The sequence below is a fragment of the Antedon bifida genome, chromosome 1 (genome assembly GCF_963402885.1).
Source record: "Antedon bifida chromosome 1, ecAntBifi1.1, whole genome shotgun sequence".
In the NCBI taxonomy this organism is placed as follows: Eukaryota; Metazoa; Echinodermata; class Crinoidea; order Comatulida; family Antedonidae; genus Antedon; species Antedon bifida.
In genome coordinates this window covers 24772785-24799959 of record NC_136226.1, presented here as the reverse complement: position 1 = coordinate 24799959, position 27175 = coordinate 24772785, and the positions used below count along the sequence as shown (strand labels likewise).

At 31.0% G+C, this 27175-nt stretch overlaps 2 protein-coding genes across 7 annotated transcripts in view; both read right to left on the bottom strand.

Moving 5' to 3' along the window:
- The window catches only part of LOC144847017 (protein O-mannosyl-transferase TMTC2-like), a 58582-nt gene extending 50150 nt beyond the window's left edge, over nucleotides 1-8432 (bottom strand). The window contains exon 1 of the mRNA XM_078703592.1: nucleotides 8231-8432. Within this exon, the coding sequence (XP_078559718.1) occupies nucleotides 8231-8313 (83 nt within the window). The 5' untranslated portion in view covers nucleotides 8314-8432. The remainder of the gene's footprint in view (nucleotides 1-8230) is intronic.
- A 3399-nt stretch (nucleotides 8433-11831) lies between these two features.
- Nucleotides 11832-27175, bottom strand: part of LOC144846872 (diacylglycerol kinase zeta-like) — a 67707-nt gene continuing 52363 nt past the window's right edge. For 4 of the 6 annotated variants that reach the window (XM_078703580.1, XM_078703579.1, XM_078703584.1 and 1 more), the window contains 12 exons: nucleotides 26515-26707; nucleotides 25416-25524; nucleotides 24561-24760; nucleotides 23969-24010; nucleotides 22969-23069; nucleotides 22056-22208; nucleotides 21328-21583; nucleotides 20378-20458; nucleotides 19196-19299; nucleotides 18521-18679; nucleotides 17856-18053; nucleotides 11832-16470 (listed from right to left, as the gene is read on the bottom strand). In XM_078703580.1, the coding sequence (XP_078559706.1) occupies nucleotides 16421-16470; nucleotides 17856-18053; nucleotides 18521-18679; nucleotides 19196-19299; nucleotides 20378-20458; nucleotides 21328-21583; nucleotides 22056-22208; nucleotides 22969-23069; nucleotides 23969-24010; nucleotides 24561-24760; nucleotides 25416-25524; nucleotides 26515-26707 (1646 nt within the window). In that variant the 3' untranslated portion in view covers nucleotides 11832-16420. The remainder of the gene's footprint in view (nucleotides 16471-17855; nucleotides 18054-18520; nucleotides 18680-19195; nucleotides 19300-20377; nucleotides 20459-21327; nucleotides 21584-22055; nucleotides 22209-22968; nucleotides 23070-23968; nucleotides 24011-24560; nucleotides 24761-25415; nucleotides 25525-26514; nucleotides 26708-27175) is intronic. The other 2 variants (XM_078703583.1, XM_078703581.1) reach the window with 2 other exon arrangements.

The window sequence follows — 27175 nt, the reverse complement described above, 5'->3', positions numbered from 1 at the left end:
ATTCATTGATGCACTCATTGTTAATTTTTGTCTCGGCATTAAAAACTTGTTATTACTTGATCTTGTCTGTTCATCCAATACACACATGTTCCAATTGACTAGTCCAAATAACTCTTGTCACATGTCTCAATTATTATTTGAATGTTTTGGTGTAAATATATTTTAATTAAAATATCGTATTAGTCACATAATAGCAGCATTGATATCACAAAATAGTGTAAACGCAAACACTTTTAATTAAGAAATGTTACTCATGTACTTATTTATCTTCTACAATTTTCATATCATATTATCTTCATTCTTTCTTTATATCACTATTGATCAACGGTCAGATGAAAATGGAGTTTATAAAGGAAATTAATATGAGTCAAGTAGAAATCAGATATGTCTTTATTGATGCTTGGTTATACTTGGAAAATCCAATATCGTGGATGTTAAGAGCACTTGTAAAATACTAGGAGAATGTCTTGAAGATTTAATACAGGAGGTTGATATTCAAATAAGGTCAATTATCAAATAAAATTGGTGATTAATAAAAAGTACTATCCTGACCAAGTCGGAAGGATAGGTTTAGACTTTAATTAAACTTTGATAAATTATATTACGCACTTGGAAGACCTGTGAATATGTGTTTAGCATTCTAGTTACCAGGTTACATGCGAGCATGTAGTGTAATTATTATGTTTCGCATTGGGGTTTGTAAAAGAATAGGGAAATGTGACAAGATTGTAATAATATACAGAGTTAGTATCAGGATAATATTGATCTTTGACGATGTAAAAAAATATATTAGATGCAAATTTAAAATTTGTATATCTACAGTATTACAAAATTCTTTACTCAATCCAAATGCTTAAGGTATAGTAAATAAAGTATCTTGAATTTTCTGGTGTTAAAAATAAATGATTTACTATATTTATTTATTCATTTTCATTCACATTCAATAGCGGGAAACTAGCCACTAACAGAATGGATTAAAAATATATAAAACAATGTAAAAAACTTTAAAATATAATAAAAGAGCTGTAGCTTGGTGGTTAACATGGTTGCCTTCCAATCCCAAGGTCCGGGGTTCAATCCTGACCTAGTGCCAGGATTGTAACTCACGACTCTTCCAACTCCACTCTCTAAGCCTCAAGTGAGACTTAGTTTATAAGCAGGATAACCTATTAAATAGTTTATCCATCCTCTAATTCGTAAGTTACTCGCTGTTGAATGCGTATTAAAAAAACACACTAAAAAGATTGGGTTTGTTTTTTTTACTAGAATATAATAGCCTCTTAAATTTGGGATAGGGCCTATGTTGATTTATGTGTGCATGTAAAAAGTAAAAGTAATATTCAAATATACATTCTCACATTTGCATAAGTTCTGCAGAGGCATACAAGTACTGTTAATGGGTATTTGTAAAGTAAGAAATACTAGACAAAGTTTGTGTGAATGCATACAAGTCATCTTAACAGAGAAGGTAAATTTGCATTTGAATTATCACAACAACTCAACTCAAAGAACTCTGTATACCTACTACATACTGTATGTCCTCCCTGTTTGCAATGACATTTAAAAAGTTTCTGCAGTGAGTAAAAAAGTGCACTGATGAAAATGTACAGCATTTCATATTGCCAATACAAATAGCATCCGGTAGAAATCATAGCACTACAGAGTTTAAATGCTGACAAATACCAATGCTCAGGTTATAGAATGCAAACAACATTTTCAATGATTCAATACCAAACATAGGTTTATGATATTATGTAATTTACAATTTAGATTAGTAGAAATTAGAAAGTTATCGGCCTATAAGGAAAAAAGAGAATCTTAAATGTTACTAGTTAAATATTACCTAGGCTTGGAAGGTGCACGTGCTACCCAGCATAAAATTGATAAGGAGAGTTAGAGTTTATTGCTGGGTATGCAAGGTTAATAGTGATACATTATATAAACCTACCGATTTCATGGGTAAAATTGATAATAGGGTGCAGTCATAATTGTTTCATGTTATACAGTAGTTCATGTCATTTCAAGGGTTAAACTCATCATAATATTTCTTTCTACACTCATACCTAATAACTACACATAAACCACAGAATGATTTATAATTCAACTTCATTTCAGGATTTCATTCTTTTCTTTACTTTACTATGATAAGAACAGTCAAGAGTTGAAACATTTTTTAAAATAAAGTGTCCCAAAGTGTACTAAAAAAATAACTAAATCAATTGAACAGCCTAAAATGTAAATACTCAGAAAGCAATGTCACAAAGTGGGAACTACTGTACATCAGTCATTGTTTTCCACACAAACCATCAATATTTCAGGTACAGTATAAAGTAATTTACAGTACAGTCTAAATAAATTGAACTTAAAAAGACTGAACCTATGACTGTAAGGTTGATTGAAAAGTACAATTCAACAATACCATTCTGCTTTTTTTTTATTATCCACCTCTTGTTTAAGTTCTCTATACAAGGCCGCAGTATGTGGGCCAGAAACCAGGTAAACTTTAATTCTCCAAAAAAAATGTATGGAACGCTTCAAGATTTGAACCCTAGTATGACCCTAGGATAGACAGGCAGCTTTCCAATCAATAATGTCACTTGGTATTCTATTCTATCTCTTTACTTTTGAGATCAACTGTTATAACAAGAAACAAAAACATGCGTGACAATTTATGCCGCTCGCTATAATTATAACATTTGGATTAATACCCAAATTGAAAACACTGTTTGGTAATGTTTACTAAGCGTCAATACCAATCAAACAAAAGCATGTGAAGACAATATTTGTTTTTCATGTCAGATAGCACCTGTTATTGACAATTTAACTAAACGTTTGTAAATGTTATAGATTGTAAACAACAAAATGCCCAGGCCCTGTCCTCTGTGGAAAAGATTCAGTGAAATGAATAATTACCTCCTATTCTAGTAGTTAGTCATAGAAAGAGACCAATTGATATCAAATAACTGGTTATTAAATTGGATTCTCAAAGTAGGATTAAATACAAAATAAAGTTAAGATGTTGGATCACACACTATCCAGATACTGTATCTGCAATTTCTGCAGATAATATATAAATGACAATTAAACAAATTTGAGGCATACAAGTTTCAAGTTACAATTTATTTATCGAACACAAAAAGTTAAACAGGTGATAAAATAAGAAGCATTGTGAACGAAAGGAAGAGGAATAAGAGCATAGCTCGTAACAGATGGTCACCTAAAAAAAAGAAAATATAAAAAGTAAAAAAAAAAAACATAAATAAATAAATAAATAAAACTTTATAGCATAATGATACATTCTTGCTGTTAACATGCATTGTAAAACATTTAACTTACTGTATGTGTTCAGAAGGCATAGTTTATGTTTAATAACTAGGGTATATGATGAAAAACACAAATTCAGTTTATGTTGAATGGTTTGATAATAATATGCTCAACAATTAACATCAAGTTATAGTTTTTTATAGACTCCTCGGCTAGCAAGGGTCTAGAGTTGAAGGTGTAGAGAGACTCTGTGGCTGGTGATTTAAGCTAAGATTTTAGTATTGCTTTTTATTTTAGTTTCATCAATCCTCATTATGACTATCTGGCTAGCAATGTAATTATCCTCACAGAAATAAACAGTAAAGTTACAACATGTTATACTTATAGTGTACATGGTATTACATACTATAGAGTCCAACCAATAAGGTTTAGTTAAATCTAGGTACTTTACCATAAGCTGGTTTCATGGGTCTAGTTATCCTACTTTTGGATATGAATGTATGAAACAACTTTACCAGACACTTTAAAGCATGAATAGGCGTTGATTCATAACATACAATTTTCAAATTTTAGAGTACTGTATGATGAAAACTGTATGAAGGATTTCAAATATATCATGGAGTTATGGTCCATGTTTAGAAGATCACTAAAACCATATTATTTGGCTAGCTAAAAATGGAAAGATTTGTAATATAAGCTGCTATTGTTGGAAAGTGCGACATGGGTGGTTAATACTTAATTAACTCAGAAAACAGGCATGTCTGAAATGTAATAAGTTCAGGATATAATTCTCTTTGGCTAAGTTTGAATGGCATCAGGTCTGAAGGCATAGTTTTGTCAGCTATGCATTTATTATTAATGTATTCCTTAACTTAAGGTTACATAAAAAATTATGCGCAAACAACATTCTTTCAGCAGAGGCAGTAATATGAATATAGCAAGTATTAAAGCAATGGTCAATAAACCAAGAGGAAAATTCTACTGAAGTAAATTGACTGAATCAAAAATTAATTCTGATCAATAACAATTATCTTAAATGTGTATAAGCACCTGGTGTAAGAAACTATCGACGCTAAACTAATATAACAAACAGTACAGTACTGTAGATGAATTCAAGCTTAGATTATAACATTTTCTAACTTTTTCACGCAGCCCCTTTAGGCAGTTATATTCATGTGGACTGTACTACGCAGAAGCTTATATTTACAAATGTTTATTTCAGACTATATTTATGTTTACAAAATGTTACACAATAATTGAAGCTGTTGCGTCAAAAAGTTAAGCGGCGTTTTTTGTAATGAAATATTTCTTTATAATTATTTTCTGTTTGTTGGAAAGTGGTATTAATTTCACAGCCTGCTCGGGAATACTGACTTATAATTGCAAAAGAAAACAGTAGCCCTCATTGGGTTATATAAAGAGTATATTGGCCCTCAATGGGTAATAAAGAAAATTAACTGTTGATAATACTGTATTTAATATTTAATAACCATTAATAAAGTGCACAAGTCAACAAATTGAAAATTGTATAACTACTTTAACTGATAAGCTATCAGTATAATTTGTTATACTTATGCATTGCAAAAATCCAAGCATTTACAGATGATCATGAAACGTCTTAAGTAAAAGGAAACGATTATTTGCTCGGGGTATAAACTCTCGCGCTAAAGAACCTGTCAATTGAAGCAGAGTATTTATGTACTTTATCTTCACTTAACGATTTCAAAATGTAAATTGAAATCGTATCCCATGAGTGTGCAAGCCAGCCAGCTTATTACTTATCAATTTGTTTTTAAATTGAACGAAATGAAATCTAGTGTTTTCTAGTGAAAAATATTTAATCGTTATTTTCCACTCTGATAATTAGATATAATTATTTAAGGCAGAATTTGATATGCTGGAATGTTGGTGGTACTGTAGTTGTAATACTTTATAGATTCAAATATTTTATACATTTTTGCAAACTATATCGCGACCATTTAAATAATTATACTCTGTAATGAGTTTAAATTCATTTTCTTTGTTATATATTGTTATTTCTAAAACAAAATATTTTTTCTCCTGGCAACTAAAAGATGACCAGGTTTTAAATATATCAACATCCATATTATTATTTGTTTTAACTGTTATATCCCATTATGCTCACATTACGTCATTTCACAGTTATATTTTACCTCGAGTGCTTTTCAACAGTTGATCTATTCATAGTTACAATGTTTGTACACAATAAATGTTTCTTTCTCAGATCACTTTCACAGGTGCTTTTTATATTTTTATAATAATGCCCGAAGCAATACAAGTTTATTTAACACTTAAAGCCTTTACTGATCAAAGTTATGGTATTGGTTACAATAGATAAATACAATAGAGCTTTTGACGCAGGTAGTTACAGTATTGTTACTACAGTTTCCGTCAAAAATATTTGTTGATGGCGGGCAAAGAAGTGGAAAAAGTTTGTTAAACAGAAGATTATTGATTGTGTGTTTGCAGTTAGAAATTACAAAAGAAACCGTTCTTGGGTGTATTTAGGTTGACTGCTAGATTAAACTCTACCACAATACTATTGTAGCCATGAAGTGTGACTAGAACAATAAAAATTGTTTAGAGGGTTTTAGATCACTCTGCCTGTATCTTTAATAGGATTTTGTGTGAAAGAGAATTAAGATGGCAGAATTTATAATATCTTTGAAGGATAAATAAAGGTATTGATTAGATAACAGTTTTTGTTAATGAATGTATTTAAATACGAGATTAGACAGATAGAGAAATAGTCTACCTTTATACAGTACAAAATAAATAAAATATACAGTACCATAGGCACATGTGACAATGTTCATCGATTATTGAGAATGATATATATTTTGAAATACTTACAGATTATACCTACAGATACTAAATGTAATTACCATATACTATACCACTATCCGACGGGGTGTGATATTTTAATGTACAGTATATTTAAGTTCTTTTTGTAATGTATTCCTCTCCTTGGAGAGAGAGGCTAATGTTGGTTTATCCAGGTAAGCTAGGCACGAAATAGACTAAAAACATCCTGAAGCTCACTGGAAACCGAGGAAATTTGGTTTAGCTCTTCTATGGACTTCTGTCAGCCAGCGTATTGTACATACAATCACTTACTCTTTTAGAATAGTGATACCAAGTTCTTTAGCATGGGACCAACAGCTTTATATACTATCTAAAGGACAAGAGGAAACCTATATTCGTTTTTGTTAATGAAAAATCTGACATCTGAATCTGGGAAAATGTACTGGTTTTATGAACAATAGGCAGACAAACTATCATTGGTAATTATATTCCATAACAAACAATACGTTGGATTAAAACAGTTAATCCTGCAAGAAATTGATTCTCATTCACTATAGCTGCAAAGGTATTGTACTAATACCACAATATCTATTAGGAATAGGAAGTAAGCTTATTACAAAGTTAATTTAGGTTTTTACTGGTGGTAAGAACTATGTCAGGTGAACATTAACATTATTTACCAGTAGTGGTTGGAAAGCAGGAAACCATACTGTAATTTGTTACTACCTGTAAGTGTATGTAACTTTGTATTAACATAAACTGTTTTTTAAAATAAAATGATATTAAAATGAATAACTGCCTAATATAACTGCAATAATCAACTCTCTCACAGGAATATTATGACATCACAATACACATGGTATGCCTATAGTACTACAAAATAGAATAATACCTTACTTTACATTGTAATGTCATACTGTATCCTATAAAATATGTTTATAAAATGACTATAATATACTTTACATCATTGACTAAGGGTGCACGAACCTGGCGCCTAATATCATTCAAAGAAGCAAAATGTACTGTACTGCATAGCCATCAATGAAACTTATATTCAATCAATATCAATAAACTAATAAATTATTATTTATCATATTTTTCTAAATATTATCAAGGTCATTCTTGAACTGACCTAGACAGTGAAACATAAATTGAAGGAAATAAATCATCAAAATGAGCGCCAATATGTATACATGTGTCCTTGAATACAAATTTATACTTATGAAACTGAGGCCCCTTATGTGAATTTGTACATAATAATCTTATTGGATACCTTACTGTAGAGTAGTATACTTAAAACTACTCATTACAAGAATATAAAGTTTATGATTCGAATCATTAGGTAGATAATCATTATCAGAAAATCATTAACAACAAATAGTTAATTTTACACAAAAATCATGAGATTTCCCAATGAAACTGCCAAATCGTTGCCTTTCTAATTTTCAAAAAATCAATTTTATGAATATTATTACAGTTACAACTGAAATGATATGGAATTCAGTGCATATATCTAATATGAAGAAACAAAGCAATGAAGCAGGGGAAACAACTCCATTGGGAGAATGCAGAGAAATTTTATTCCACAGTTTGTTTTCCCTATGGATGTTGAGAATACATTTTTCATTATTTTACTCTCTATAAATTATTAAATTGTAAGATGTGATATAAATGAATGAATGGAACCTGTCAATGATAATAATAAAATACTAACCAAAACGATTCAATGACTAAATCAATGTTCTATCAACTTTTTACCTTAGACTAGTACTTTTACCCACATTTCTAATTTTTTCATTTTACAATTTGTCATTATTTTATTAATGAGATTCAATGATCAAATTGATGTTCTACAAACTTTTTTTTCATTGCATTTAGTACTTTACCCACATTTCTACTTTACTAATTTTTTTAAATAAAAAACTATATACTAAAGAGAAATTATTATTTATTATTAAAATATTATTTAAGTAGTAGGTTTTTGCTCAAATAAATAGGCTACTGGTAAGTATGGCTTTAGCACTAGCAAGTTAAATGAGGCGTAAGTTTGTCAACTTTGCCTGGGGATAAATTAAGCGGCGACCACCACTTACCAGCCTAAAAATGGAGTTTAATAAAACAATTCAACAAGTTTACTTACGAATCGTCGTATGCAAATTCGGCGTCCAACGTGTTTAAGTACACTAAAACTGCAACAGTACTACATATAATTAAGTCAATCATCTTCAATTATAGAAATTGTTAAGTTCCTCCATCGAAATTTGAGCTCGGCAGGCCTACAGATAGCTACATGAGGTTCCTAAACATCGTCTGCCGTTTACAAGTGGAGCGTGTTATGTACTAAAAACACACAAGACAAGTGTAAACAATAGATTTAAGTCAGTGGAGCGTGAAGCACGAGGCAGATCTGATGAGCAAGACCTGGAATTTATAGAGGGCGCTAATTAAAGCAATCCAATATATGATAATTCAAGAAATACAGTATACTACATTTCATAAAATTAAAACATATATTGTGTATCAAATGTTTCAGACTTTACCGTGTTTTTAAGTAGGTATAGTAGATAATAATTCCACCAAAAGTGAATAGAATTTTAGTCTCGTTTTTCCCGAAATTAAACTTTTAAATTATTTGTTTCTAAAATATTTCCACACCACATAACCTTTTAGATAACAACATACACGCATATATAAAGATTAATTTTAGATTAGGCCTATTTTAAATACTTATCCTTCAGGGTAAGTCATTGTAGGGTGAGGCTTTATTTTGAAAGGTCGGCATATTAATGACCATAAAGAACCCGACTATAAGCGGCGGTATGTTTCTAAAATAAAGCCTCATTTCCCAGTGGAAGTCACACGTGTAGTGAAGACAACAGATATGTTAACAATGGCACTTATTATAAGGACAATACACACATTGTTTAGTGATTTAATAAATGAAACTAACTCTATAACGGTGATTAAAAACGTGAGCATCACTAACAACATAGATATTGTCGAGAAAATAGTTATTGTTGTTTTATACCTTTGATCTATTGTGCACTGAGTAAGAAGGTGCTTACTATATCTTAAATACAACAGGACACTGAGCTCTTGTCAAGAGGAACTCGTAACAGTCTTTGATCTTATGTCTGGCTGCGACAAATACCAAAAGTATTGTACTGTGTACATATTCTCCGCGGCATGTTGTCTGTAAGGGAACTGATCGTGTCGCAGCCATAGATAAACTCTTTTATCTTCAGAGATAGTTCAGCATCCTATTGCTAGATTACCAAAAAGCACACCCGTTGCAGGACGACTGATAGGTCAGAGATGGGTATATCGATTGTTACGTAATTTAGAAATCCATCAACCAAATTCACTTTATTTCAATAATCTCCATTATCTCCAAAACATTTAAAATTGAACTGTATACCTTTAAAACTTCGTTGTTTTGGTTGATGTTACGTACGGTATATAAATCGAAATGAATAGGTGAGATATGGATATGTCGATCGTTATGCAATGTATGTATGCAATGCAATGTACGTTTTATAACCCCATTAATTAAAACTTTATTTCAGACCATGGTTTGTCAAGTTAAAAACATTTAACTTTATACTTTTTTTAACTTCTTTGTTTGTTGGTTGATGTTACGTGTATCTTTTTAAATCGAAATTGGTAGGGGAAAGATGGGTATATCGATCTTCACGTAATTTAAAACTTTTATATGCCTACACCTATTAATATTATTCAAACTTTATTTCAGACCATGGTGTGTCCATTTAAAAACATTTCAATGAATTGTATACTTTTTAAACTTAGTGTTGATTGATGTACCTGTCTTTTTAAATACGTATTTATAACTTTAAATCGAAATTGCTGTTTCTAGTTTGTCAGTTTGGGTGCAGATAAAACTAAGGACGGACGGCCGCCGTAACTCCTTCAGCATGCTTTGATGAAGACAACTTTTCTTGTATCTTATCCATACTAGGTCTAGGCCTAGGCTTAAATACATTCATAACAAAACAGCCAAGACATGTAATTGGAAATAATTTTATAAGGTGACGGGCAAATTACCTGTCATTAAACATTAAAGGCCAGGCTAGGTGCGGGCAAACATTTCTATTGATCATACATTCTCGTAATTTTCGATCTATGATTTCCCTATATTTTCTAGGGAGTCACCGGATATGTTATTATTGGTTAAACCAGGGAAGAGTGTGGTTAAACTACCTAACTACTGAAAAAAGTCTGCCAGGCTTTTATAGAGCAGAATTTTGCAAAATGTGGCCATTTTAAAGGGAATTCATATATTTTCGTCGTGATTTATGTGCCTCTTTTTTTTGTTTTATGTATATTTAACCAGATATTATATTAAAATTCATGCTTGTACCCATGGAGTACTCCATGCTGTACCTAAGCTTCAAAAACAACAATTCGCTTATGCATGAACGTTGTAATTAAACAATAATAATAATAATCAATATTGTAGCCAGGACAAATTACCGAGTTGACATTTTAGAAACACTTTACAATAAGAAGTAATGATCATTGTTTGTCATTGCTCATTAACTATATTATAGCAGTTTATTGAATTTTAACATTGCTTTCATTCAAGGATTCTTCATATTGATTTTCCACAAACGTTTGTAGTCATTCAAGATTGCTATCCTGTAATACGTCTCTTCAATCAACTCATTAATTGTGAAGTAACGTACTGAACATAATTAAAACATTGGATTCTAAACGAAATTAACAAACGAAGTTATTTTAACAAAATTAAAATTTAGTAATGGGAGTGTTTTTTTAACTATTAATATGTGCTTTTGGCTCCTCGTCATCATGTAGCCCACTTGTTTTTTTCGCGCCGCTCCTTTAGGCAGTTATATTCAAGAGAACGGAAGAATTAAAGCAGTTACCATGCGGTAGCTTATAGTTTACTACGGCTGAAAAATGGGTATTTGGAAACTTGGACTGGGCATGCTCACACCCCAAAGCACGTTTTTAAAAAAAATGTTGTTATTGATTTAAATAACTTCTTATTACGAATTAATAGACGCTTACTATATAACTTTACAATAAAATGTTATGACAAAAAAACAAGAAGATCGATGTTTCGGAACCATCATGGAACCATTTTCAAGATCAAGTGATCAAATTATACAAAAACAACAACACCAATAGGTGAGGAGGCCTACAATACTAAGAACTTAAGTATTAAGCTCCTCCTTCTTAATTAATAAACAATTTAGCTTTGACTGAATCGGTTTGTTTATTAAGTGTAGGTTTCAGTTCTTTGATCCAAAGTATTTCCTTAATTAAACAATCAAATTTGGGTTACCTTATTTTTTCTCGGCTTAAAAGCGTTGTTAACTTCTCCAAAACTTTTTGATGACATATTTGTACATATCCTTAGTTTTATGGAGTAAATTGAATTTGATTGAAATTGAGATGAATTTATAAGAATTTTTTTGCTGAAATCATAGGCACAAAGATTATACGCATATGTCTACCGAAAGTTCACTATATTTGAGTTGTTTAAATTAATATGATTCAACATCAAGCTAACTAAACGAATATATACCTACGTGGTTTGACGTTCTGATTTGTAGAATGTTTCATACTTTTTAGAAAATGGTAACTAGTGTCGACGTATGATTTGTGCTCACGACATAATCAGGCCTTGATTCACTTTATTAGATTATCAATTTATGCAAATTATTCCACACATAACAACAACAAAGAAATAAAAAACATTATAATTGACCCATTTCGTTGATTTAATACATATGACAGTCAACAGACTAGATTCTTTTAGACAGAAAGACACAAGTTGCACAAAAATGGGGAAATCCCCATTACCACATGACTATAAATACACTAATGAGGGGGTTTCCCCCAAACAACAAACGGTTCATTACATAACTGATTATGCTGACAGCTAACAATAGATTAATGTGCAATATATTTAAACATTTAATTTGCATAATGAGCACTAATTTATACATATTAAAAATCTTAATTTACAAGAAAAATGTAAGCCAAAATGATCTGTTGGTCTTTAATAAAAAATATATAACAATGTTTAAACACCATAATGTACAGGTAATTTAAAATTTAAAGTACATAAAAGAACTCAAAACAAATTTGTAAGATTGCAAATTAATAAACATAAAAATGATGATCAATAATTATAATACAGTTGTAAAACAGATTAAAATTATTTTTGTTATTTAACAGTGCAAAATCGAATTTTAAAAGGGAAAAATTACAGTTTTATACATATATACTTCTTGTTGCTAATTCAAGCAAAAAACATAAGAAAATGTATAATAATACAATGACATATAATATAATATAGATCTATCTTATTGACTTCAATATAAATGTATTATATTGCATTGAACAACCTGTAATATATTATGTAGGGTAGGATAATGTAGGGTGAGATACTTGTTTCTGCCTACTGCCATGAGGCAATTATATGGTACATGAAAACGTTGATCATTTTATGCTATACCCTTACACACACCAATCTTGCTTGTATTTTGTATTTTAAACCATGTATTTTATCTGTATTTTACCTAATTTTAACCTTGTTCAATTTTAACCCCATTTTCGTATATTTATGTGAATTTTTAACCTTTTAACTGTGAACAAACAAAAATAATTTCAAACCATGTACCTTATTTTACTGTGTTTGACCATGAATAAATGAAATGAAATTATCAAGTTGTTTTCTCATTTTTTCTCTCTCAAGGGTTGGTCCAAAAAAAAACACCACAAATTGTATAAAAATTACAAACCAAACACATACAATTATGTATATTGTATCTAGTTAGAAGAAATTATTGTAAAATAAACATGGCTATTTAGGTGGAATAAAGAAAATAAAGTTGTACTGAATGTGAGTTTCAGACTCAAATTACAGCTATGTATACAGGTTATAGAAAACTGACAGGTATATACTGAAAGAACACCTGGATATTTTAATATCATCTCCATGGTCTACTGATACGGTACATGGCTTGACTGCAAGACACCTTAGTTCAAATCTTCCCAAGTGTGTGTATAGTTTGTTTACACACAAAATGTTATTATATATTCCTATTATATATGAAAGTAATTATCCATATAATATATATACATTTATCTGTTTTAACTAATATATCTAATTCCTTCTTTTGGATTTATTTACAAATTTATATACATATATTAATATAATCTTCATTCACTGATGGTCCTGCATCAAATAAAAAATAAATTGGTATATTTATGATCGTAACTATAATTTATCTATATATATATATATCTATATACTATGGTAAGGTGGACAAGAAAAGTGGAAAAGTACGAAAATTTAAGAACAAAGTTAACATTTCTTAACAAGAATAACATTAGTTTACTCAACATAACATCAAATTTTGGATCAAAAAACATTGCCATCAATTAACATTGTAATTATGAATGTATGTTAAAGTTTACATATATTATAAATATACTACCGTAATAAATATTGTGTATTAATTTAATTTAGCATTTAAAAATAAGTTAGTGAAATAGATAATGTACACACACATTAATCTAAACCAAAACAAAGTTTCAATTAATCAATAATAATACTATTCATATAGCGTAGTTCCATATTGATAAAAGCTCTATATCCTATATATGCTAACGCCTAATTACAAATATCTGATTTGGTAATTAAAAATTTAGAGCAGCTTTAATTTTCGAGTAATCAAATTGGTGAACAAAATGAAAATACTCCTCTTACAGTTTCTCATTTCTGCTACTTCATATCTGGGCAAGTAAAGTAAAAATGAGGATGGGGTACGCCCGAAATACTGACATTTTATTTACATTATAATGCCATATCAAAGTTTGAACACATAAAATGTAATGATACACTCTTATTCTGTACACTACATATTCATCTCAAATCATTTACTGTATATTATAATTGAGAATTTTGTTAAAGCACAGCTATACGAGCATATAATAACTGTATAAATGCGTAGTTGTATGCACTACCTATTTTTAGTGAAAATACCTATTTACATTTCATGACAAGTGTACACGCTATACACTATAAATACACAGAAATTAAATTAGTTTAAAAATTAGTTTTGTATAAGTGCAGGTGGGTTTTCGTATTAGTGCTCATAAAAATTTACCAAATATATTTAAATAAAATTCACCATCACATAATATAAATGTTAATATATATAATAAAGTTGTATATTATTTTAAAAATATAAACTACTAAAATTTAAATACTAGGCTAATAATATTAAAATGAATATGATACACTTATCTTTAGCCCTTTAACAACTCTTTAGTTTCTCTTTATATTATGCAACCCGTTTCTTAGTAAATGAGTTTCTTTTTCTTTAAAACTTGACATAGATTATGCAGAAATGCAATATAATAACATTGTTGCTAATTATAAATTAAATGGAAAAGATGTTTGTTGCGCTAATATATAAAAAAGAGTGGGCAACAATTTAAGCTATAATAAAATTTGGTGGGTATCTTTCAATTGCAATTGATTAATTAATTAATTAATCATAAACAAACAATAAAAACAATAAAATATGTCTGACTGGTAGTAGTACATAAAAGCTCAAACTGATTCTGCACTCTAGATCATTAGTCCTAGATTCGAGAATTTATATCTATATTAATTTCATATTTAATAATTTTTAATAATTGCAAACAAATTGCAATCTTGCCACTTGGTCCCAGATTCCAGTAATAATTTTAAAAAAAAAGTTTCAAAATAAAAATGTTGTAATAAAAAATAAAATTGACTTAATAAAAAGATGATCAACATGTTTCAATTTCTCAGACTTCCAGCTGTCTATATAATAATTCAATAATTGAAAAATACACAATTTGAATTCAGACCTTATCCAGCAGTCTTTTTATAAGTCTATTATATATTTTGAAATACTATAAGTTGCAATTAAGAACAAGATTTTAATAAGTAAGGATTTTTAGTTTTTCAGAAAATAATATTCAAACAAGGTTATGCACAGTAAAGAAACATGATGTTGATGATGAAACAATGTTCCAATTCAGAAATATGTTTGTAAACAAGCAAAAGAATTTAAACTTTAAAATTGTTAACTAAAGACTTCCAGAAGCCTAAGAATATATTTATCAATTGGTAGCAATTTTATTTTAAGCTCCCAGCACCATATTGCAAACAAACCAGGTTTGGCTTGCACCAATTCACGCACTGTTTGTAAAATAAGTTGTTTCTCTTTTTATCTTTGCATCCAACACCATGAAACTATACAATTACAAGATTGTACATTAACATTTATCTTGCTTATAAACTGAGACTTAAGCTCTGTCTATACTATCAAATTAGTTTGACATAATTTTCCCAAATATAGAATTAATATCATCGTGTCATTTTTCACATAATGTTTGATAGTGTAGTCAGAGCTTTAGGGAGTGAAGTAGAGAATCGTGATTTATAACCCTGACACTAGGTGAGAATCGAATCCTGCACCTTGGGATTGGAAGGCAAGCATGTTAACCACCAAGCTACAGCTCTACTACATTGTGCATAACTTACAGCGTATTCTTTAAATTTACAGTTGAACGTCGTTGGGTTATATGCAATGCTACTTTTACTGTGAATCTATCTATCACACATGTTCTGGTCCGGCTGCGGCAAATAAAATCAAACCTCAATGTTTCGTTTTCACACCACATCGGAGCCGGAGCAGAGCAGGTGTAAGAGACCATTTAAACTTGAATAAACATTTTATCACTTTGTCAATAAATAGCACATAGGTAACATGTTAATTGAATAGCATATCACTGCAGAATTGATAACTTTCTGTAATTTATAACAACTTATTTTACCAGTGTACATCAAAAACTAAGTTGTTACAATTTGTTGGGAAAAAAATGCACCAATTTCAGAACTCCAGCATTCTATATAACAGATATAAGTACTTATTGGGACAAAAACGTTTTAATCACTAAGACTTTCAATTTAGTCTATCGTCTGAATCATAATCTTAAATATTTTGTTTTTAGCTTAATAATAGCTGATAAAATGTGAAATTTTGAGTGACCCAGCACTTCATATACTTTGTATTTGTATCAAGGTATCATTTACACTCAATTAAAATTAAACTAGCACCTATAGATCATAGAATAAATATCCTATAAAAAAAATATTAAATGTAAAAAATAAATATATATATATACCTCATAGAATATTGTAACAAAAGTTAAAGTTTAAAAAATAGAAGATATATTGAAATAATTTAAAGATATTATGTAGATGCTTGAAGATGGGTGGTAGAAAATAGCTTCCTTGTTAAACTGCTGTTTCTTGGTCTTCTGTTTCTGTTTTATTTTGTTTCTTACCTGTGAAAACAAAATAGAAATAAAACATGATTGAAAAGATGTATTAAGAAAACTTTCATTCTCTATAAGCCATAAATAAGTACTCCAGTGTTTCTGGTTATCATGTTTAGGGTGGCAGAAAGAAATTGATCATATCTTAGTAATATCGCCTAGCAAAATTCCAGAGGCACTCCAGACTTTGCACACATCAGAGCTTAATCTTCTCTAAAGTAGTGTTTATGCATTGTTGTTGTGCTGCCACCTATTGTGTTTTTATGAATGAACTTTTTTTAATTTTCATTTTTAGATATATTTTATTGAAATATTATATTTCATTCTACTCGGTAAGAGAGGAATATAGGCCTTTAGCCATAGGAATTTAGTTTGATTGTGTTTCCTGCCACTTACTTTGTGCTCGTGTTTTTGTTGTGTTTTATGTTTTGGCAGTAAAGAAAAAGAATCTTATATATTGTTTGAAAGTTTGCATGGCAAAATCAAATGTTGATATAAAGAGCATTGTTTCTGAGATTTATGAAACTCCAAATGAGACAAGCTAAAAACAATAGCATTGTCTCAAAGCTGGGTGTAGACTGTTCTTTTCAGAACTAATATACTGTACTTGGAGTACCACATATCTTGTTTGGTTTGAATTAAAAAAACCAATTAACAGGTAAATACACTCAGCTCATCTGAATATGCAGTAGCATTTTAATTTGTTTAATCAGAGTTTGGAATATTTTACAGCAACCCAATGTGCAAAATTAGTTTTAAATGCATCTGTGCAAAAACAATCAACTCAAACCACATCCTTTTGATCAGTGCTAATTCTCTTAAATAAAACATAATATTATAAATCTGTAATTCATTCATGCAGTTTATTTAAGATCGTTAGACTTAATTTCAGTGTAGGAATCACAAGATCTTCAATGCATGCACTATATCAACTTACCGCAACCTTTTATTTGCAATCACTGTGCCTGAATATAATAAATTATGAATAAATACAAATATTTTGAAAACAAACATGATAATGTGTATTTCTTCTTCTAAGAATCTTGCATGGATTGAGCATAATGGCCAATTTACGCACACGAGTGGCATAACGGTAAGCGGAAAAGTACCTAGCTTGTCCCACATAGAATTTGTATCAATCCTGAGCAGGTTTCTGCTCAACTGCCTGTCTGCTCCGCGTTTTGTGTAAATGGTCATAAGGAATAACATAGATTTTTTATTTTTTTTCCACTTTTTACTGCTTGCCTGTGTAAATTGACCTTAACATATGTGTATGTGACCACATAAATTGTTATACATATCCTTGCTTGTTATATATATTTTTTTTTGGATATAAAAATTACTAATATTTTTTTAATTGGGAGATGTTATTTTATGTCAATTTCAATACTCACTGTCTAGAAAATCCGCAAGTTGGTGATCATCAGACTTGAGTGCTTGTTTACGTGGCGTGTTGCCTTGGTAATCCGTGCATGTTAGTGACGCACCGGCATTCACCAACATTTTGCATATATCGTGTCGTACATACCAAGCAGCCTTATGAAGTGCTGTCTGGTTTTTCTCATCCGTACTGTCAACCAGTGCTTTACCACCTGTCAATTATATTATTTAAATTTAATACAAAATGTTAATACTGCCTATCTTTGGTATAAATCCTGAACTGTATATACACTCAAACAGATCAACATTTACAAAAAACCATTACTTTGACGTCGTCTCGTTGCTAAATTAACTTTTTTTTGGGGCAAAATCCTGTTAATACAAATTGGGGAAGACCCGGTATTTTTTTCTTTTGACGTTGTCTGTTTTCACTTTGTCACGATCGAATGTGGGTGCATCGCAGAAGCAAAGCGAAAATATCAATCCGTGCACGATGCATGCTGGTATTATTAGATTTTACTTCTTTTTCACAAATTTAACCGTTTAAAGACAACAATTATCGCAATAGGCCCATATAGCATTTACAGTATTTTAATATAAAATGTAGGGAAAGTGTCTTTACCAAGGAGTAAAGGACATAGACAGATTAATTAGATGTAAATTATCTTCTATAGCATACCATGTTCTATAATATATCTAACAATATCTTTATGTCCAAAACGAACAGCTTGATGGAGTGGATTCATGCCATGTTGATCCTCAGCATTCAAACTTGCTCCTTTCTGGTGTAATTCCTCAAATTTCTTAACATCTCCTCTTTTGGAGACATCCATCAAGGCTGTTAAAATGCAAAAATTGTTATTGCTACTACAAAAGAAGTGGTTAATTGCAATGTTGTTTGTGTCTAAAAGCTCACTTGTACACAGAAGCAGTTCTTTTATCAAACTCTTCTGAACATTATATATGGATACCAACCAGTGGTGTAACGCAGTGGGGGAAAGGCCCCTGTTTTAGCGCTCCTAAGGGACTCTGGGTAGTTGCATTGGGGCTGCTCATGCTCTTGGCCCCTAGGTTTAGCCAATGAGCGCTTATAGCCATTACGACACTGATACCAGCGCTATAAAAGTTCAATTGATTGATTATTAGCAGCATTTTAAGTGTGTTATACCAATTTTAACATGACAGTCTTTGCTCCAATGAGGACTGTGTCATATGCTGCTGATTTTTAGTGTCTGGTTGTTCTTCCTGCGAGTCTATAGACCTTGCAAGAGCACACCAAGAGATTGATATGCATGCTAACCCACCAGGCAATCTTATATAAAGATAAATATTACATAATTATTGAATACTGTACTTTTGTCTAACTTGCTTAGATGGGCAGTATCAGAAGCCACACCAGCTACTGAGTTAAACTCGCCACCTCTTAAGTTTGGTGAACCAGTTTGCGGCTTCAGTATTCTATAAAATATGTTATGTTAACATTAATATTAATAATACAATAATGATAAAAACAATATTTTTAAATTAGAACAATAGATTAACACATATTTGGTGATTTTTAAATGAATTAAAATGTTTGATGGGTTACTCTCCTCTTGTATATTGGGAGGACAGTTAGTTCCAACAGTCATTCAATACATGTTATGATTACAAAATCATCATTAAAGTAAATAGTGTAAAGACTATGGGCTTGTTTAGGTTTAGTTATTTACCAAAGTAAGTCAATAACCTATCCAACAAGGTTTACTTGCTCATGAAACCAACTTACACAGGAAAATAAGCTTGAACAGACCCTATGAATGTTTGATGATAAACACTTGTATAGGTGTGTATAAAGTGTCATTTCAATGCATTGCGAGGTTTCAGAGCCATGATAACTGTGCACCATGGTATGATGATTAAAGCAATGTATTTTCTATAATGAACTTTAGTTTAATTAATGATAGCAAGCAAATACTGTAAAATCTAGTTTTACGTTATGATTACAACAAAAATAAACGATAACAATACAATTATATTAAAATGGTAACAAACATTTAATGCAATGCCAAAATGTTTAAAAAGCATGACTATCAAAGTTAGCAAGATTTAAAAAGTCATGCATAATTTCAGAAAAATATGATAAATTGAATTGATATAGCAATTTGTATGTGTTTAGAAAAATAGTGCCTCTTCGCATAGAGATATATTAGTGAATTATAATAAAATAATATCCCTATGCTCTTTTGCTCTGTCTACACTATCAAACTTTATGTTACAAAAAAATGTGCCCATATATGAACATGATGATGTCATATCACTACCATATTTGGTCACATTACACTTTTTTGATAGTGTAGACAGAGCTTAAGTAGTGCTTGAAAAATGCAGTGCTTAAATAGAGGGCACTATTTGTCATCTGCCAAAACTGTACTAATTACTATGACTGAAGTGGTTAGGAATCTGATGAGGGACATACAGCTTTGACTGACTGAACATTTGTATACAATTCAGTTAATATGTTGTGATGCGGACAAGTTTGAGTCATGGCCCATACCTTCTTGGTTCAGGTGTAGTCTTGGGATCTTTAGTGGCATTTCCTTTGCTATTGTTGGCTACTTTATGAAGAACTTCTTCACTATATATACACAGTTGTAATAATTTGTGTTAAAAAAAGAACGTTCCAACATAAAGAACAAATAAAGCTATCCTAAATATAATAAAAAAAATCATAGCAATTTAATATAGTAAAAAATAAGCATTGAAAGATGTATACGCAGGGAAGAGTGAAATTACATTATAATTTCACTCTTACTATATACCTGGTATACCTAATGCAAATACTAGTGAACTGTACAGATTATTTTTGAAAGTCAATTGTTATTTTATGCACCCATGTTCCGAAAACATGCTTGTGAAACATATGGGTACATAAAACACTTTTCCAATTTGGCAAGATAATAAGGTATTTAATTATTTTCAGTGTTCTTTAGGGTTCAGCTCAGTAACTGTTAATTGATTTGATTATTTTCAATGAGCAATTCAGGATGAAGCACCAGGAATTGTGTATGCTCATGTTGAACCAATAAAAACCGATGAGTGGTCATAGGCGCCAGAAAGGAGGTGTTAAACAAACCATAAATGGTCATAGGTACAAGAAAAAAGTTGTTACATAAAAACCCATAAGTGATCAAAGTGCAAGAAAACAAATAAAAACCCATGATTGAGATGCAAGAGATTTTAATAATTTGTTGGCCAGCTTCTTACTATACACACAAGAATTTGCAGAGTATATTTTTGTACTATATATCACAATTATATATGTCACAATAATATATATGTTTACTAAAAAATTATGCATTAAAAATAGCAACCTATATCTAAATAAATCATGATATATATTAATAAAAATGCTTTTTTTTTAAATTTAAAGAAAAGATACTACAAAAATAATTTAATAGTTAAAATTTTTTGCAAATGTATTTCGATAGTGCATGATTAAAATACCTTTTAGCGTGGATCATTTTCTGACATGGTACTCTTGAGATTGAATCAAAACTTGGTGACTTCATCCAAATGCTGTCGTACTGACCGTGACGTAAACCTTCCTGGGTAATAAGATCAGGCATTGAACCACGTTTGATTGGTTCAGCTGACGTTCTTTCTGGGTCAAGTACATAGAGGTCATCAGATGATATATCTGTGATGTAATGAAGCTGCTCTTGGCCACGGTCAATTCTAAAAAATCGGTCAGCTGTGGTGGCTAAAAAGAAAAATTTAAATTGTTAATTTAATAAGGTATATAGAAAATTAAGCTTTGATCTCACTTCGATACAACAACGTAGGCACAATTCAGTTATATAGTATATGGTGAAGCTGGGTGAAAACAGATCATTTCATCTGTCACCAAATGAATTATTTGCTCAATTGCATGTATTGCACACCTAACGAGAGGGTAGGCCAAGACCTAAACTATTAAAAAAAAGACAGCAATTCAATTGGATGCGAAGTAGAATTAAAAACAATGTGAGACTACAGGTTTTTATCAAACTCTAAGTCAACAGCCTCGCGTTGGCTGTTCGGGTCGCTCCCTGTGTAACAGACAACATATTATCACTCTGACGTTACAGTTTAATTAAACTCCATGTGACTCACAATCGTCCAATCAATTGACAAGAATCTATTTATGTGTGTCATAATATAGTTTAAATGTAAAGAAGTGGATATTAACTTACAATCTAAGAAACACCAATTTGGAGATAGGCTTGAAGCTGAACCATTAGCATTGGAGTCTTGCAAGATGTATACCTCTAACAAACGATCAATATGTGCTCGAATCTGCTCCAAATCACTATCGCTGTCCACTTTGATAATCCCCAAAGGTACAGCTGTAACCAATACAAACAATTCTTAAGAACTAGGTGTTCTTGTGCATTCAAACAAAAGGATGGTAATAGGTTTAGAAATAACTTTAAATATTTTCTGAAATAACTATAATAATTGGAGTATTTGATTGGGATACCTTTGTGTTGAACAGAAATTTGTGGTAATGAAAAATCATTAATTAATGCAAGCTTGTTGAATACTACTGTAACTGTACATTCAAAATAATCTGTTTATAAAAAACAATAATCAAGGAAAAACAATATTCAACGAAGATATAGGAATATCAAGGCCGTAGCGAGAGGATAAAAACAGACGAGGCAAACATACTTTAAATACAATTAATAATATAAAAAATAACGATCTGTGCTGGGGAATTATGGTGGGTAGTGAAAATTGAAAATTTCAGACGAGGCGAGCCGTCTGCCTCATGGAAATGATGTATTTCTATCATTTGGTGCTTGAAGTGTGAAACAAACTACATATTATAATGTCTTTAGTCCTTATTTATGAATGTTTTTAGCTGTTTTAACTGTCGTAAATGTGATTTTAATCTGTATTCTTCAACAGTTTCTGGCACGTCATGAGTGGAAGCCTCCTCTTTCCTCGCTTTGGGCATTCTTGCTTGGGTAGTAAAGTTCTTTTCATGAGAGTCAGTGCATGTTTCGACAGCTCACCAGATCCATTATATTGTGCAAATAAGCCATAATAAATAAATACCAAATGTTATTGCATTTACACTATAAGCTATAAGTATATACTTACATGCTTTCTTAAGTTTTTCTTTATCGTAGTTAAGTCGTTCATAATCATGCATACTGACTCGGCTAACTTGAATGCGTACTCTATCAGCTGTCAAAGGTGCACTGTAATATAATAACAACTACATTAGATAGACATACATAGATAGAAATATAAAAGTTGTATCCATGTCATTTAATGTGTTGATAAAAAATGTTAAAAGGAATTACCTAATGAATGCTTGGATATTTTTATGAAGCTATTTCTTTTCTATCAAAAGTTTCAAGCCCATAGCCAGGGTTTTTACAGGGAAGTTCGTTTTTCCACAAAGGGGCAAAAATCAATATGAGCTAGGCTAGTTTAGGCCTATTTACCATACTTTCACCGCTGATCTCTAGTTTGAATAGGGCATGTCAGCAAAACCCTCAAACCCTACTGGCTACAGACTTGAGGTCTCTTTTAACTGATCAGAAAACATCATGAATTGAATGTTCTCTAACAAAATAGCATGATATGTTTAAAATGATTTGCGAATGTTTTGTTATTGAAAACAATGTGCATTTTTTCTGAAATAAAATACAAAAAAAGTTGGTGAAAACGAGAAAGCTATGTTAAAAATATGTGTTAGTTATAACATTGTCTAAATAATTCTCGCTGAGAAACATCTTGTGGTTAGACTTCACTGATACTGTACATAGTTAGAAAGAAGCGGACTGCATATATGTACATGAGTCATATAGTACACACGACGAATATCTTATTGCCTCAACTGAAAGTCATTTGTTATACTTAAAACTATGGTAAAGGTGCCTGTGGTTCATTATTTGATTTAGCATAAATTATGTTGAAGGTGCTCTTTTGTGCCAACTAAAGTATTATTAGTAGTGTCCCTGCTGTGTTCAAAATAATGTTAGTATCTGCAACAAACATGGTTAATCATTGTTAGTTCGTCTAAAAAAAGAAATAAAAGTAAATAAAATGTGGAGCCAAGGTGGAATCTTGGTGTAAACCAATATAAACTGACCAAAATGTAGGTAAAGTGTGATAAAACTTCACTTGTTGAAATCTATGAGAAAGATAAGATTGAAATCATTTGATTGGTTGATTGATGAAGTAAGTTAGAAATTACTGTATAATACTTTTTAGCTAATCTGGTAATGTCTAAATTCGCTTGTACACAGTTGATTTTTAGAATAAATGATCACCTATTGTTATTGTATGAAATCTCTGTACACTATTTTGTCAAAAAGTTAATGATCACCAAAATGTCATATCTTTCAAATAATTTAACTTAATCCAAATAAGCTTTTCAGCGTGATCACTCATCCGTGACCTGATTTTTACGCCATTTTTTACATTGGCTCGTCCAGACTTTTTTGTTATTAAAACCCTACATTTAAGAATTTATGTTGGTATCTTTTTCAAGTCAGTTACATATATACAACTACAGTTGTGTGAAATATAGGAGTTATACATAGTAATCAATTTCCCTTACTTATGGTATTATTGTACAAGATTCATTATTTCCATATTTGAAGTCAGATTGGAGGAAATTGGAGAGCTTAAAATTATTTTCAAAATGTAGTCATCTTTGCTTATATTGATGATTAACTTACTCATGGCCTACAGCTACTGAGCCTCTTCTCTTAGGTTTACTAATCATATTTGCTTGATTTCGAAGAGAAATCGTGATTTTACTTGGGGCTAATCGACACGGTTCACCATCCACCTGCATTGGTATCGGAGTCTTAGTCGTTAACTTGACCTTTTGACATTGGCATAACCGCTCACCATGACCTCCAACATATAGAGTAGCCTGAGAAGGAAACAAAGTTTACAAATTTGAGTGTTATAGCATCTTTAGAGATTAAGATACATTTATATTATATATATTAGGGAATAAACTATGTTAACAAAATAGGTTTCTATCTCTGACAGACAGTCATATGAAAAATTCATAATAGTAGTGGAGTTGTAGCTTGATAAGAGCTGTAGCTTTGGGGTTAACATGCTTGCCTTCCAATCCCAGGGCCAGGGTTGCTAAAGTTGTAACTCACGACTCTTTCAACTTCTTAAGCCCCAAATGAGACTTAGTTTATAATCACGATAAATTATAAAATAGTTTATCCATCCTTTAATTGCCATGTTGGATGTGTATATATCTTATTATATTTTTTTATATATATATTATTATATTGTTATACAACATTATTATACTACACTATTATACTATATTTGTATATCTGTCTTTGTGATAAGTAAGCAATGCAATATCCAGTTTATTTTAGCAAATAAAAGTTATCTGTATCTGTATGAAATACAAAAATAATAAACATAGTTGTAAAAAAACTATCCTGGGTCATTTAGTCTGCGTCTTTTAGGCACAAAACTTTAGATATACGGTAGGCCTAAAATAATTTAGGTGACCCATTGAGGTAGCTAATACAATCGAAGAATGTCTAGTGTCTTACAATTTGAGAAGGTGTGAATCCAATAACCTCTAAGTATCCATCATCTTGTCGCTGTTGTTCAAACTGATGGGTACTTGGGTTACCCCAAGGACTACATCCAGCACCATACCTATCAAAACAGAAATTACATAGTTTCAGCAAAATAAACCATAATAACAATATACAGGCATGTATTGACTGTTTAAAGCTCGCTTAATTGACATGTTGATGTTGTTGGGTAGTAGTAATACAACAGAACCATAAAGGACCAAAGGGCCTTGTTCAAATCTATCTATTTAGGAGTGGAGTTGTGGCTAATAGTGGTTATGATGCTGGACTACCAATCTAAGAGTCTTGGGTTCAAGTCCTGTCAGTGTCAGGATTTTTTCTAATGACATATAATATAACAACTCCACACCCATCACCATCTTTAAGAAGGATATATTGTATGAATTCGCTTATGGTTATACTTGGCAATTTGCCTAAATATATAAAAACAAAAAGTCGCTGGCCTCTCTATGTTGAAACTGGTGGCTTGGAATGCACGATTATACTGCACCACCTTTTGGATGCGATGGTTTTCACCTAAAAATAGTGTCTCCAATTCACCACAACTGGATCGTGGGTTATCATTGGTACATTCATACAGATTGTCTGACACCAGTATTGATAAAGTGTAGAAATATGTGAAAGCAAAGAACTTATAACACAAGAACCTCCTGTTCTTCAATAATTTGCATTCAAAACACAGTATCGGAAGTACAGGGTTAAAATGTCAAACAAAGACGCCATTTCACAGCATGGAGCAGCGCCCTCTCCAAACTAGGAAGTCAAAACTATTAATTCCTATAGAGGGCTCAGTCAATTACTCTATCCCCCCTATAGTATTAGCAGATCCCCTCTATGATATTGACTTTCTAATTTGATGCGGGCGCGCTACTCCATGGCTCACAATGGCGCCACCCATTAGCTCTATTCTATCCTACAATGCCTTTCGAAATTGTTACAAGCTTTGGACGAACAGGAGATTCTTGTGTTATAAGTTCATTGGTGAAAGATACAACATTTCAGAATACAATCAATTATGCACTAGAATGTTACACATGTTTATACCACTTACTTTGAAATATTAAGAAACACTAAACAATGAATTTTAAGGTCTTGTATTTTCTGTGTCAGATCAACACCATCACATTCCACTGTAATCTGCTTTGTAAGATCTTTGGAGGATCGTTTTAGGAAATCACTTCCACCGACACGGGCATAGTATAACTTGTTACGCAGCCTGTTGTTAAACTTTTCTGGGTTAGCCTCTGTTTGGAGAAATAAGAAATATTTTATTAATTAAAATTATATTACGATTGAACATTTTTTTTTTATTATTATACAAAAATTTATCAAGTATGTACGTTTTAAGAAAAAATGTATTTTCCCCATGTTATAGTTTATAAATGTTATAAATAAGTACTTTACACAACAATTGAAAAGAGATAGGAAATCAGTCGTCTTATATATATTTTTCAAGTGCTCTTATCAAACTATTTAAATAAAAGGTTTAGTTAAACTTTTTAAATGACTAATTATATAACAATTATAGTAGAACATCTATTAAGAAGACACCTTTTGGACCCAACAAAGTGTCACCTATAGAGGTGTCCCCTGAATAAAGTATATACCCCTCCTTTTCTTCACAAGAAAGTGTCACTTTAATAGTGGTGTCCCTTTTGAATAGGGGATGTCCTAAAGGGTTTTATTGTTCTACGAAAGTTGCAGTTGGAAAA